The following is a 15,245-nucleotide window of genomic DNA, read 5'->3' as shown; positions in this document are numbered from 1 at the left end:
TCAGAATTCAAATATCCGTGGACCGTCGCTAAAAATTAATGCTCTATCGTGTTGGAAATATGCCCTACACCAAACTCAACCCTAAACCTACCCGATAGTGTTGTTGACAAATGCAAAACTGATATAAAAACGCATTTATTGATGCAACCGTGCTATTTGAACTTCCTTATATGTAGATTTGAACTCATTTGTCGAACTGTAGTTACACGAGATTCGGACTGGAATCTCCTCAAGTACGTCTCCGTACTCCATGAGCTACCGATCAAACCACATCTATGAAAACCCATATATATGAAGCTGGATATGTGTGATGTTAACGTTCAAAAGCATCAGTTTTCAAATCTCCCAGCATATTAATATTATTTTCATGTCATAACATGATATTCTTCAAGTAAATTGTGCGACAATTACGCTTTATTAATCAAAACTCAGTAGATTTATGTGAAAAGGAATAAAAGGCGTCAGAGTTTTACTAGTGTTCATTTCTTTTGGAAACTGCAGTGATATGTACTTATTGGTAAGTATTTTGTGTCTCGCTAAAAAGTGCCCCAAAGTACGTTTATGCCATGAGACCAGGTAGGGTTTTGGAGTGGCCAAGTCAAAGTCCGGACTTAAATCCGATTGAGATGCTGTGGCATGACCTTGAAAACCCTCCAATATGGCTAAATTTAAACAATTCTGCAAAGAAGAGTGGGCCAAAATTCCTCCACAGTGATGTGAAAGACCCAGTTATCGTAAACGCCTGATTGCAGTTGTTGCTGCAAAGGGTTGCACAACCAGTTATTCGATTTAGAGGGCAATTACTTTATCACATAGGGCAGGTTTGGACATCTTTTTTTCCCTTAATAAATGAAATTATTCTTTCAAAACTGCATTTTGTATTTACTCAGGTTATCTTTGTGTAATATTAAAATTAGTTTGATGATCTGAATCTTTTAAGTGTGACAAATATGCAAAAAATATAAAAAAAAACAGGAAGGGGGCAAAAACCTTTTCACGGAACTGTAAACTCACATTTCTGAGAGTAAAAGTACCATCTGTGAGAAATTTGTAAATGTTGTAACTGTGAGGAAAAAGTCAGAATTGTGAGTTAAAAAACAAATCGCAATCATGTTTATTTCCTGTTATTCTTAGGCAAATTTTGGCTTGTTTCCTGCTATTGCAAGTTGATATTTCACAATCCAAGCTTTTCTTTCCTGAATTATGCATCACAATTCTGAGTTTTTTTTCTCACCATTCTGAATTCATATTCAGACATTTATATCTTTTAAATTCTGAGTATATATATATCTTACAACTCAGAATTATAAGAAAATAAGATGTGAGATAAAAAAAAAGTTGCAATTACCTTTTTTAATTTAATTTTACTAGCTTCCATAGTTATCAAAGCTATAGTTAATCCTAAAATGTATCATTTGCTCACTCTCACGAAGTTCAAAACATTGTGTTTTTTTTTCTGTATAGCGTGTAAAGATAACATAAATCAAGGACTCATGCACAATAGTCATACAATAGGTTTGTGTACATTAATCATTTATGATCTGCTTTGAGACGCATGAGAACCAGTGGCATCTTCATGAAGACTTCAAATATAGTGTCAAGTCATGAAATATTATTACTTACTGTTTTAAAAGTCTTGAGCCCTTGGTCACATTCAGTTTCATTGTTAAAAAAAAAAATAGCATGAACTTTCTGATAAAGGTATGTTTTATTTTCCACAGAGGAAAGAAAGACATAAGGGTGAGCAAACTGACAGATTTTTATATAAGAAAACATCAAATGAATCCTATTCAATAAACATGTAACCGTGAGACTGATAGCTTTACCTTTTGTACCTTGTATCTGAACCAATAAATCTCAATCTGTAATTCCCACTGTCTATATTTTGCAGTTCGGTGATTCTTAAATTTTATCCAGTCTTTTTGGTTATCTTGTGATGTTGCATCAGTGATGTTTTTCTGTGTTACTGTGTACAATAGTCCCGGTAAAGTTTTGTGATTCTTTATCTAATTCCAGATCTTTAAAGCACAACAGTGTATATATTTCCTCCTTTGTTTTTTGTAAGCACAGGGGATGGTCACACATGATCCTTCATCGATTTGTTTAGGCCTATTTCATGCCGGAAAAAAACTGTGTGTATTTTTGTAGTCACAGCTGTTAGTGAATCAGTCTGTTTCGCCTTCCTTTTCTGTCTAACTGCTGCTATCAGCAGACTAATGCTGCAACAGGAAAAAGTAAACAGGACAGTCTTTCAGGATGTTTGTATGACCATGAATAAGAGGATACTGTAATTTAACAATTTACTGAATGACCAAACCACATTACAGTTCTGTGTTTAGCTTAGGCCTAAATATTATTTCTAAGATGATTTCTGCTTTTAAGAAAATAAAAAGAACACTGTATTTTTTAAATTTTGTTGATATTGTGGCTTTATATACTGTCAGACACCAATAAATAGTCCAGCATGAAAGAAATCCAAAGGTGATCTCTCATTAAAAATCTTCATAACAGCATTCATCAAGAGAGACGCTGAAGAAATTATCAAAACATATTCAAACACCAGTGAAGAGATGAAATCATTCCACCTTTTTGTGCAGAATTTGTAGACTTGCAAAAGTGCAAAGGTGAATTAACAGTGTGTATATCATGTTTTGTCCTTAGTTTTTTTTGTACTGTAAGAACAGGGGATGGTCCCACATGATCCTTCATTAATTTAGTTTTTTCTCCAGGCACACTTATTAGCTCAACTTTTGGCAAAAAAAGGAATCCTGTGCAGAACGCGTAAAGTAGCACCTCTGGTCACCTGTATATAGGATAAAATAAACAATTAAAAAATAATTCCAAAGTGGTGATTTGGGACCTCCTACAGGGTGTTTTTGCAGTGATGCCACAGAAGAACCATTTTTGGTTCCCCAAAGAACCTTTCAGTGAACAGTTTTTAAAAGAACCATTTTGAAGAACATTTTAAAAATCTAAAGAACATTTTTTGACTATAAAGATTTTTTCTGCATTTGAAAGGTTCCATGGATATTTAAGTTTCTTTATAGAACCATGGATACCAATAAGGAACCTTTATTTTTAAGAGTGTAGCATCCTTGTGGGTCTATATGCCAGACATACTCTGCACCCCCATAAAGACGCCTCTATGTAAATATATATAGTCATGTTTTCCATTGAGACCAAGCATATCCCTTTGATGCACAACATCGGTCTATAGAGACACAACTGAGGTTTTTTTTCCATATTTTTGCAAATCAATGAACAATTAATCTCCGCACATCTGATGGCAATCAATCGGTGCGTTGGAGACAAAGACCAGCCAGGTCAAAAACTGAAAAAAAACAAATCCCACACACTATCTATGCAAAAGGTATCACAATATTTATTAACGACGTTTCGGTCGCATGACCTTCATCAGGAATTTTCAATCAACTATATCTTTGCAAGAAATTAATTTAATCATTCAATATTCCAGGAATTCCTCAATTAACTTGTTTTTGATCATAACAAATCGTTATTTTCATTTTCCTTTCTTTTTGAATAAAACTCATTTTTGTATCACACCCTTCTAATGCACAACATAAGTCTAAAATGACCCGTATTCATTCCATATGGTATTTGAATCATGTTTCTTTGCTGAATCTCTGAAAGGAAAGTTTTTGTATTATTATTTTATTATTCCAGATATTCTTTAATTTGCACAAATGCTTGTGTTTATTTTTCCTTTTTTACTTTATAAACAAACAGTTTTTGTAATTATACATCACTTTTACACACATGGGTCAAAAATGACCCATATAGAAATCTTTCATATTTGCAAATTTTTGCAAGTAGGAACATATTTATTTACTGCAGAAACATATTTATTGCCAAAACTCAACAGGCTGCTTCAGAAAGAGAAACATGTGCAATACTATTATCTAGCTTGTTGTTGGCATATTCTAGCTAGCTAATTTTAGCTAGGCCAATAAAATAAAAGTTGATATATAAGGTTGTCATTCAAGATTAATCTGAAATGTTTGTAGAGATGCTGCATGAAGAACAGATTATAGAACATGAAGCAATTTTTAGTGTTTATTCAGAGTCTGAAATATCTGATGCTGATGATTTAGACCAGGGTTCAAATCTTGCCCTGGAGGGCCAACGCGCTGCAGAGTTTAGCTCCAACCCTGCTAAAACTTACCTACCTGTGATTTTCTAATGATTCTGAAGACAATGATTAGCATGCTCAGGTGTGTTTGATTAGGGTTAGAGTTAAACTCTGCAGGAAAGTGGATCTTGTGGGCCAGATTTGAGGATCCCTGATTTAGATTATGTGCCAGAGGGTCAATCTGGAGTTGCAGGTGTAAATTCGGCTCTCCTAAAGAAGACTCATTTGATGACATTAAAGACTTGTCTGACGAGGAAACTCAGACCCAGTCCAATAGATTGAGTAAAAATGAATTTGGCAAAGACAGTTGCATAATTCACTTCCTTTTCCCTGGTATCGGAATCGCAAGGAAAGTGATATATAATAGTACTGTGAGCAGCTATTATAGCAGTTTGAAGTAATTTCAGAATCATGGATCAAAGATGACCATTCTGAATCTGTTAAACTCTTGAATTTTTCACTCTGTTTAGCTTGTGCTGCATGGCTCATGTAATCTGAACACGTACCTTTTGATATTTTATTTTCAGATGCTATGGTTTGCATCGGTAACATTGTTTGCCAATGAAGTGCCATGAAATATAATCATAAATTTAAAATCAACAGTAGTGAAAAAAGATTCTGCCATCGGTACTTTTCAAAGAACTAAGCAAAGTTTACATATCGTATCTGATCAACTTTATAAAAACACACAGAACAGCATCATGAAAGCATCATGTGATCAAAGTTGATGAAAAGTAGTGATTCAATTTATTACAAATTACCAAAAAGGACATATTTAATTAGCATTCAGATTTTAGGAATGAAATCATCTAAGTGTATGTGAAGCAATCACAGGGAATACTACATGTATATTCTTATAACTCATTATAAGTGTAAGCAATACTTACACTTTACAGATATTGCAATTGTATTTGACTCTGCTGCTTCAATGCCATTATTGGCCATGCAATGGTAAGATCCTCTATCATCTGCTGTCACATTATTGATGGTTAATGTCTCACTGGTTTGTTGTAGCACCTGGTTGTTATTGTACCATGTAAACTGCTTGGCTGGTGGGTTACTTTCCTTCACTGAACACTTAAGTGTCAGTTTGTCTCCCTCTTTGAGATCAATAATGCTGCCCTGAGGTTCCACTGTGACCTCTTTTGGACCATCTGAAGGTACAGGACATGCATGATTACAAGAAAGAATTAATAGAGTAACTTTTAAAAATGATTTGAGCGGATGATTTATGGTTGTTTTTTTCTTCATCTGTTTACATGAAATATAAAACTTACATTTCACATTGATTATAATGATATTTGATTCATCTGCTCCAAGCTTGTTTTTAGCTTCACAGTAATATTCTCCACTGTCTTCTGGTTTCACTTTAATTAGTTTCAAGTCTGACATTTGTTGAGAGTTTTCTATTTTTATTGTTTTATTGAACCATGAGAAGCTGACATCAGGGCGACCTCTGCTGGTGCAGGAGAGAGTGACAGAATCTCCCTCCTTTACATCCTCAGAGCTCACTGTTGCTTTTGTCTCTTTAGGTGCATCTAGATAAGAAAAAGAGATGAAGTGGACAGCTGGAGTGAATAATGCTCAGTGTACAGTAAATATACAGTGTGTGTTCATGAACACATGATGTACACACTCACGTTCCACAAACAGTGTGATATTTCTGATCTGCCAGCTATCCTCACTGTTTTCTGGGCGACAAGACAGAGTCCTGTTGTCATCCTTCCATGTCGCTTTGAGCATTAATTTGGTGACCTTTCTGCCTTCGTTTCCCTCTTCAGTGTTTATAATCGTATCAGTTGACAAGGAGGATGTCCATTCTTGCTCTTGTCCTGATGTATGGACGAGCCACTTAGGATTATAATCACAGGAACCAAATGTGGAACAGCGAACAGTGAACTCTTCTGACTCACTGAGTGGATTCTTCAGCTCTGATGGTTCAATGTGCACCTTACAAGGATTGTCTGGAATCAGGAGAAGAATATGGAGTGAGAACAGATGATCCAGAACCTTTACATTTTCTCCAACAAAGAAATATACAGTTAGTATATTTCTATATACTATATATCTTTCTATATATTTTATAGTATATAAAGATATATACAGTTAGTATATCAAAAATCAAGAATTTTTTATTATTATTTATACTATTCCACAGCAGAAATAAGCTTATCAAAACTATAATAAAAAAATAAAATTAATCATTTGCTCACCCTCATGTTTTTCGTTTTTTTTATTATATTTCTTAGTAAAGCATACAAAAAGTTCCAAAAGTGACAAAAATCAAGGACATTTGCACCGTATTCCTCTAAATATTCTCACTGATGATCTACTCTGTCTTATTTGTGTGATTAAAATACATATTTATTCTTATTTGGAGAATAGTGATCGATTATGATACATACGAGAACCAGTGTTATCTTCATAAAGACGTGAAATATAGTGTCGGGTCATAGGAACTATTTTATTATTTGTTAAGTGTAATTTTTGGAGCCCCTGGTCACATTCAGTTTCATTGTATTAAAAAGACAGCAGCATGGTTACTGCCAGTGGCCTCGTGGGCAGTGTGCCAACATACAGCGCCGTTGTGCTTTGGGCATCTCGAGGTCGAGTCGTGGCTCGTGGATCTTTCCTGATCCCACCCCACCTCCCTCTTCACTTCCTGTCTGAGTACTGTCCTATCATTGTAAAGGCTAAAAGTCAATAAAAAATCTAAAAATCTTTAAAACAACAACAAAAACAGCAGCATGAACTTTCTGTAAAACATCTATTTCATGTTCCACAGATGAGCGACAGATAAACTTGAGGGTGAATAAACTGACAGACTTTTTTATAAGAAAATTCTTGCTCACCTTTAACACTGAGAGACAGAGCTTTACTCATGAACCTTTTGTCTGAACCAATATATCTAAAGTGGTAGTTCCCACTGTCTGCCTTTTGCAGATCGGTGATTCTTAAATCACATTTTATCCAATACCCTTCTTGGGTTTCTTGTGATGTTGCATCAGTGATGTATTCCACTCTGCTGGAGTAATCCGGAGACTGGGGACGTTCTTCTGTGTTACTGTATACAATAGTCCCATTAAAAGTGCCGTTGAGATAAATTGGATCTTTAAACCACAGCACTGTATATGTTACACCATTTGGTTTTTTGTAAGAACAGGGGATGGTCACAGATGACCCTTCATACGTTGTTTCTGTTTTTTCAGACACTTTTATTAGCTCTTCATTTGAGCCAGCAAGAAGAACTGCAGGAAAAACAACATCAGTGATACTTTTATGTGTATCAATAAATTAGCATAATCATTTACAGAAATCAGCATTCAGTATATAATCCAGACAATACACACCAAACAGAAGCAGAGGAATCCCTTCAGGAACCATCATTCTGTCTGCTGCTAATGAAATGAAGACAGTTAGCTCCAGTTTCTTCAGAACAAACTCTGACAGCACTTGTGGTGCTTGCCGTTGTGTGTGGGTGAATATGTGTATTTTTGTAGTCACAGCTGTTAATGAGTGATACTCACTTCCTGTAACAGTGGTTAGTTCTGTCAAAACTATTCCGAAAATAAAACCCCCTCTAATGGAGGTGTCTAACTGCTGCTATCAGCAGACTAATGCTGCAACAGGAAAAAGTGTTTATTACCATGAATAAGAGGATATACTGTAATTTAACAATTTACTGAATGACCAAACCACATTGAACGTAGACCTACATATTATTTCTAAGATGATTTCTTCTTTTGAGAAAATAGAAAGAACGCTGTATTTTTAAAATTATTAATCACTGTTTGTTGATATTGTGGCTTTATATGTCACACACTAATAGTCCAGCATCAAAGAAATCCAAAGGTGATCTCTTATTAAAAAGCTTCAAGAGATCATCATCATAGCACACAACAAGAGAGACATTGCAAAAAAAAATTATCAAAACATATTCAGACACCAGTGAAGAAATTAAATCATCCCACATTGTCATGTAGATATTGTGGATTTACAAAAGTGCAAAGGTTAATTAACAGCCGAAGTTGCAGAACAGGCAAGTCCTAAAGCTCATTCGCAAAGCAGAATAGTTGAAGATGAGAACTACAATCAAAGGTGGTGTCTACAACTATACAGAGTTCCAGAAACAAAAACTAAAAAATGTAAGGTCAAAGTGACAGAAACCTGCTAAGGAGTGGTTTCTGAACTTGACTGAGGTGGAGGATGTAGCTCACAGATTAGGCAAGCCAGTGTCCTGTCCAGTGAGACCTGTTATCATTTATTTGCTTGTGTTGGGCGAGAGTGCAAAAACAATGGCTTCCTCAAAGAACACAAACAATACTTTGGAGAAAATCTGATAGTTGGTTCTGAATGGCTTCTTGAATGAACAGTGATTCTACTGATCTACATCCATATTGACTGCTCAATAAAGTCATTAGCCTTAAAGTTGCATTAGCTGGGGATACGGAAGCTGAATAATTCTGTTGAAATGTTATGAAATGAAAAACATTATAGAAAGATCGGTAGCACTTTATTTTACAGTCCTGCCCTCCATGTACAAACTATGTACTTATTATAGTAATTACAGTAACTAGGTAATACAGGTCCTTTTCAAAAAATTAGCATATTGTGATAAAGTTCATTATTTTCTGTAATGTACTGATAAACATTAGACTTTCATATATTTTAGATTCATTACAACACAACTGAAGTAGTTCAAGCCTTTTATGGTTTTAATATTGATGATTTTGGCATACAGCTCATGAAAACCCAAAAATCCTATCTCAAAAAATTAGCATATTTCATCCGACCAATAAAAGAAAAGTGTTTTTAATACAAAAAAAGTCAACCTTCAAATAATTATGTTCATTTATGCACTCAATACTTGGTTGGGAATCCTTTTGCAGAAATGACTGCTTCAATGCGGCGTGGCATGGAGGCAATCAGCCTGTGGCACTGCTGAGGTGTTATGGAGGCCCAGGATGCTTCGATAGCGGCCTTAAGCTCATCCAGAGTGTTGGGTCTTGCGTCTCTCAACTTTCTCTTCACAATATCCCACAGATTCTCTATGGGGTTCAGGTCAGGAGAGTTGGCAGGCCAATTGAGCACAGTAATACCATGGTCAGTAAACCATTTACCAGTGGTTTTGGCATTGTGAGCAGGTGCCAGGTCGTGCTGAAAAATGAAATCTTCATCTCCATAAAGCTTTTCAGCAGATGGAAGCATGAAGTGCTCCAAAATCTCCTGATAGCTAGCTGCATTGACCCTGCCCTTGATAAAACACAGTGGACCAACACCAGCATCACTGACTGTGGGTACTTGACACTGGACTTCAGGCATTTTGGCATTTCCCTCTCCCCAGTCTTCCTCCAGACTCTGGCACCTTGATTTCCGAATGACATGCAAAATTTGCTTTCATCCGAAAAAAGTACTTTGGACCACTGAGCAACAGTCCAGTGCTGCTTCTCTGTAGCCCAGGTCAGGCGCTTCTGCCGCTGTTTCTGGTTCAAAAGTGGCTTGACCTGGGGAATGCGGCACCTGTAGCCCATTTCCTGCACACGCCTGTACACGGTGGCTCTGGATGTTTCTACTCCAGACTCAGTCCACTGCTTCCGCAGGTCCCCCAAGGTCTGGAATCGGTCCTTCTCCACAATCTTCCTCAGGGTCCGGTCACCTCTTCTCGTTGTGCTGCGTTTTCTGCCACACTTTTTCCTTCCCACAGACTTCCCACTGAGGTGCCTTGATACAGCACTCTGGGAACAGCCTATTCGTTCAGAAATTTCTTTCTGTGTCTTACCCTCTTGCTTGAGGGTGTCAATGATGGCCTTCTGGACAGCAGTCAGGTCGGCAGTCTTACCCATGATTGCGGTTTTGAGTAATGAACCAGGCTGGGAGTTTTTAAAAGCCTCAGGAATCTTTTGCAGGTGTTTAGAGTTAATTAGTTGATTCAGATGATTAGGTTAATAGCTCGTTTAGAGAACCTTTTCATGATATGCTAATTTTTTGAGATAGGAATTTTGGGTTTTCATGAGCTGTATGCCAAAATCATCAATATTAAAACAATAAAAGGCTTGAACTACTTCAGTTGTGTTGTAATGAATCTAAAATATATGAAAGTCTAATGTTTATCAGTACATTACAGAAAATAATGAACTTTATCACAATATGCTAATTTTTTGAAAAGGACCTGTATTATATGTTTGTCTGCACTACTTTCTGTACTGGAAGCTCCTAACACAGAGACAAATCCCTTGTGTGTGTAAACACACTTGACAATAAAGCTATTTCTGATTCTGATTTCTGATCACTAGGTACTAACCCTGAACCTAACTAAACCTAGTTTCTTAGGTAAATACACTGTAAGTACACATACTGTAAAATAAAGTGCAACTGAAAGATCTGTATCGATGGAATTATCTGGTAAAGAATGAGGAACTTTTTTTTAAATCATTTTCAAGAACTTAAAGAAGGTGATAATATGTTAAATAATACATTTCCAGGGAGTGATTGTCACATGTGTGTTCCTGTTGTGTTCCTGACAGTGACAGTGATTGGTTGACTTCGGAGTTATATACAACCTCAGAGTTATATAAAACCTATGAAGAATATTTTGTTACCTTCTATATCAATGAGAGAGGATGTTTAATACAAACCCCCCAAAAAGATTATCTTCTGGTTGATAACATGCACATAAAAAAAAAAAAAAGAAGCTGAGCCAACTAAAAATTTTAAGGCAACCAGCTTCAACAGATTTTTGAGTTTTCTCAACTTGTTATACAACAAAACAATGGCCTTGAGGATTTGCTTGAGTGCCAGTCTGGGTTTATGAGGTTTGCTACATACCCAGTGCATTTAATTTACTGTCATGATTTGGTTTTGGATCCTTCTCTTATTTTGTTTTTAGACTTCCAAAAACCTTTGATACTATTATACTATTACCATACTAGTATACTAAGATACTATTACTACTATTATAATTTCATTTGTAAATTGTGGGATTCAGCTTAGATGCATTTTTTTTATTAATCAAATTTTTTTTCAAATTTGTACATGTCAGACCTGTACACACATAATTGTCTATATTATATATTGTGTTTTTGCTGTTTTGTACATTGCCTATTTGGATATTTGTATATTATTCTTTTATTATCTGTGTCCTGTGCTGTTGCTGTCTTTCTGTTGCACTGTGGAGCTTCTGTCACTACAACAAATTCCTTGTATGTGTAAACATACTTGGCCAATAATGCTCATTCTGATTCTGATTCTTTAGTTATTTGTGTGTAAAATAACTTTAAATTCAAAAGCAGTCCATATAGAAATGAACTTAAATCCATTTAGGAGTACAGAATGATAACAAAGAAATTAGATTCTTAGCTGGCAGGAGAGTTGCATCTTATTAGTTCATGGGTTACCCTAACTTGTAATTTTTCTCACTGGATAAATTATTATATATTATATAAAAAAAATCAAGAAAAACAAAAACCAGGTGCTAAGAAATAATATTAATGATGGGAATTTTGGAATTATTGAATTTACTCTATTCAACCAAGTTTTCAAAGTAAATTGGTTAAAACTAGACATTTTTAAAAAGCCGCCAAAGTGGCTTTTTATCTAACAATTACTAGATACAACCATGAGGGGTCATGCTTATTTCTATTTTTTATCAGTAGTCACCACAAGTGCAGAACACAGAAATAGTGTAGAATAACACACTGTAAAAAAAAAAAAAAAAATTGAGCCTGTTTAAAATTGTAAGGCAACCAGCTTCAGCAGATTTTTGAGTTTTCTCAACTTGTTGTTTTAAGTTTATACAGATATAAATCTGCTGAAGCTGGTTGCCTTCAAATTTTAAACAGGCTCAACTTTTTTTTTACAGTGCAGGCAGATTATGGCAGATTAGATTCAAATCAATATTGTGATGATAAAGCTCTGAAAAATAACATATTCTTGCTAGAACTAATGTGACATTAATACTTGCTTTTTTGTAGTCAGTGGTTAGTTTGTGGTTAAACCAAAGGGAAGAAACACATACAGTACAAATGTATTGTGGCCTGTGTTTTTGTATTTCCTGCATGGTTACTGTAAATCACACGTACGAGGGTTTGGTGTTGCACACTGAATTGAACTTTTGACTGCTTTGTAAAAAGCTGTGCAGTGTGTCAAGGAAATGAAAGGCTTAATGAAATCCATGTGGTCATGACCATATAAGACATTGAAAGAGAACAAAAAAAGGAAACAGAACTGATCTTCAATTGTTTTTTGTTTTTTTGTTTTTTTGTTTTTAAATAGCAGGAGTGTACCATTGCCCTTAAAGATAAATTAACTCTATACAGACGTTTTTATGCACATACAGAGATGCAAACGTGTCACCTTTTGGCAATAATAGACATTTTGAATCCAAAATATGTTATTTGTGTAGATCTGAGGAGAGATTTGTGTTGCACGGTACAATAGTATCCATAAAAACAATAATGTGGCCTGAAAAAGTCTTGCTAAAATCGACTGTAAAATCCACATTTGAAGCTGATATTTAAAAAAATAAAAATAAAATTAGGGGACATGAATTTGCATCCCTGATGAGCATTTATGATATACCATTATAATTGAACTGCACTGAAATCTAATTTTATAGGGATATTAATCAACTGAATAATGAAAATTAAGTGTTATTCCTTTTAAATTAATATATAGCTGATGCTATATAGTCCATTTAAGTATCAGTCCAAATGTATTGTAAAGATCATGATGTAAGTTTATATGTTGAGTACTGCTCAATCTACTGTCCCTCTCCTGTTACCATAGCAACCACCTTCTCAGCATCAGCACCCATATTGTCAATAGCAGTGTTGAGCGCCTGCAGCATAACGGTGAAAGATCGGAAAGTCTGGAGGTTGCAGTGCTGGTGTCTTTCTCGGCTTCTGCGAGTCGTCTTTTAACTTAACTCATGCTGACCTCCACAGAGAGAGTGCAGGTCCACAGGGCCTTCAGCCTGGCTGGGTTGAGACCCCTCTGCCTCGCCATACGCTCAAGAGACTTGTCGTCCAGGCAAAGCGAGATCTGAGCCTTGGTTAGAATCCATACGCCCACAGTAGCATCCACCATGGAGGCCACCAAAGGTACGGGAATGGCAGAAACGCCACCCGATAATGAGGCGGCACCCCACACCAGTGCCTTGAAGGCATCTTTCTTCTGAGTGACCAGGGAGTTGTAGGAATGTAGGAATGTAGGAAGTGCTAGAAAAAGAGCATGTGCTCTGAGCTCTGGAAGGTCACCTCGCATGACCTCTAAAAACTTTAGAAAGTCCAGTTTCTCCAAAGCTGAAGGCTGTACAAGAAACACTTTTGGCAGAGCGACACCTTCTGTCTTGAGGACTTCTAAGCTTACCGTCTTCTTTACCTCAAATGTTTTCTCTGTTTCCTTCATGGATGAAAGTAAGATGAAGTACACTGTCTCTTTCTGCAGCGACCTAACTTCCCTCCACAATGCCACACTGTTAACACTAGGTTTCTCTGTGAATGCAATAATGATGGAGTTGTATCTCGTAACTTTGAATCGCTCTACATAATCCTGAGCCTCAAAAGATGTATCTATAGAGATGGATGGCAGATCCCAGAGGCGAAAGTCAGGATGCTTGGGGTTGGGGAATATGGCTAGTTCCTCTGGGGCAGCAGATGATGGAGAGCGGGCTGCTCCTTCATCTTCTTGGCTCAGACCTCGAAGGGAGTTGATGAAAGTAGCTTTTTCTGCATTTCTGTCCCCAATGATTGCAATGTTGATTCTGCTGATCAGCATGTCCTCCAATGCATCTCTTATATCTGAAATGTTATTCTTCTCTATGGATTCCTTTAGTGTTTCCAGCAGGTTAAGACTCCTCAACACACCAGCCATGTCTGGTAGGTGATAACTAATCTATAAATACAAATACACAGCTTTTAAAGTGTTTGAAAGCAGTACTGGGGCCTGTAAGAATTCATACTTTTATTCAGCAAAGATGCTTTAAATTTATGAAAAGTGACATTTATAATGTTACAAAAGTTTCCATTTATAGATAAACGCTGTTTGTTTGAACTTTATTCTCATTAAATATCCTGAAATAGGACAAAACATTTATCACCGTTTTCAGCATTGATAATAACAAGAAATGTTTCTTAAGTAGCAACTCAGCCATATTAGAATAATTTCTGAAGGATCATGTGATGGACACTGCTGAAAACTCAGCACTGCATCACAGAAATAAATTACATTTAAAAATATTTTCAAATAGAAAATAGTTAATTTTAATTGTAATAATATTACACTGTTTTACTATATATTTGATCAAATAAATATTAGAGACATAAAATACTTTTTTTTTCAAAAATATTAAATTTTACAGACCCCTAACTTTTAAATTGTACTGTAATATATATATATATATATATATATATATATATATATATATATATATATATATATATATATATTGGAAGCAATAAATAAAGTACCAAATTTATTTTTTTATTTTTTTATTTTATTTCAAATCATAAAACATCCCCATTTTTATTAGGCAAATGATAAAATATGTATTATAAAAATATTTTGCTATTTTATTTAATGTATTTTCACACTTTACAACAGACAAACATACATATAAAATCTAACTATACAAGCAGAGCAGTATTTATCCAGGGTCATGATAGTTGCATTTAAACAGTATATAGTTTGGCCAGTCAAATATGTTTAGAGCAAGAAATACATCTTGAATTTCAAAACCGGCATGCCAAGCGTAATGTACATTACATTATTTCGTTCCATAAATAGTAACAATGGACCTTAATTTGTTACTATAAGTAGGAGTAACGTAATAATGATATGAGATAAAATAAAAACTTTGATGTGGCTTTCACTACATCAGTATTCTTTCAGATCATACAGGATGATAGCCACAGAAAAATGGACCACAGAAAAATGGTTGAAAATATCAATCCACACAAGACAACCGAGACACTGAATCTCTCACATGCTATTTAATGATTCCCTGTAGTGTGTGGAACATTCTAATCCTGTTATCTAAGACCTATTCCTGCTCATACACACGTCATCCCAGAGGAGCTTTTATCAAAACATGCACACC

General features: G+C 35.5%; 1 protein-coding gene and 1 pseudogene across 2 annotated transcripts; both read right to left on the bottom strand.

Annotated features, from left to right (window-relative positions):
* Nucleotides 1-3,730: 3,730 nt before the first annotated feature.
* LOC306851019 (B-cell receptor CD22-like) lies at nucleotides 3,731-7,630 on the bottom strand. The gene is made up of 5 exons (XM_079387041.1): nucleotides 7,501-7,630; nucleotides 7,003-7,398; nucleotides 5,791-6,114; nucleotides 5,428-5,688; nucleotides 3,731-5,304 (listed from the first exon to the last, which is right to left on the bottom strand). Exons 1-5 carry the CDS (start codon nucleotides 7,535-7,537, stop codon nucleotides 5,015-5,017), a joined length of 1,308 nt encoding a protein of 435 aa, XP_079243167.1. The 5' UTR covers nucleotides 7,538-7,630; the 3' UTR covers nucleotides 3,731-5,014.
* A 5,278-nt stretch (nucleotides 7,631-12,908) lies between these two features.
* On the bottom strand, nucleotides 12,909-14,020 carry LOC306851368 (interferon-inducible GTPase 5-like; annotated as a pseudogene). The gene has a single exon. The product of its transcript is annotated as an interferon-inducible GTPase 5-like (transcript).
* Nucleotides 14,021-15,245: the final 1,225 nt, after the last annotated feature.

This window comes from Barbus barbus, assembly GCF_936440315.1.
Source record: "Barbus barbus genome assembly, chromosome: 31".
Classification (NCBI taxonomy): domain Eukaryota; kingdom Metazoa; phylum Chordata; class Actinopteri; order Cypriniformes; family Cyprinidae; genus Barbus; species Barbus barbus.
The sequence above is the reverse complement of the archived record's forward strand: the minus strand, read 5'-3'. Positions and strand labels throughout refer to the sequence as shown.

Bases quoted from the DNA above. Each gene is read 5' to 3' on its own strand.
- LOC306851019 (XM_079387041.1), bottom strand. From the start codon at position 7,537: ATGATGGTTCCTGAAGGGATTCCTCTGCTTCTGTTTG. The intron at 5,689-5,790 runs GTGAGTGTGTAC...TTTCTTATCTAG, and splicing joins TATCACACTGTTTGTGGAAC to ATGCACCTAAAGAGACAAAA. The intron at 5,305-5,427 runs GTAAGTTTTATA...CTGTACCTTCAG, and splicing joins CATTATAATCAATGTGAAAT to ATGGTCCAAAAGAGGTCACA.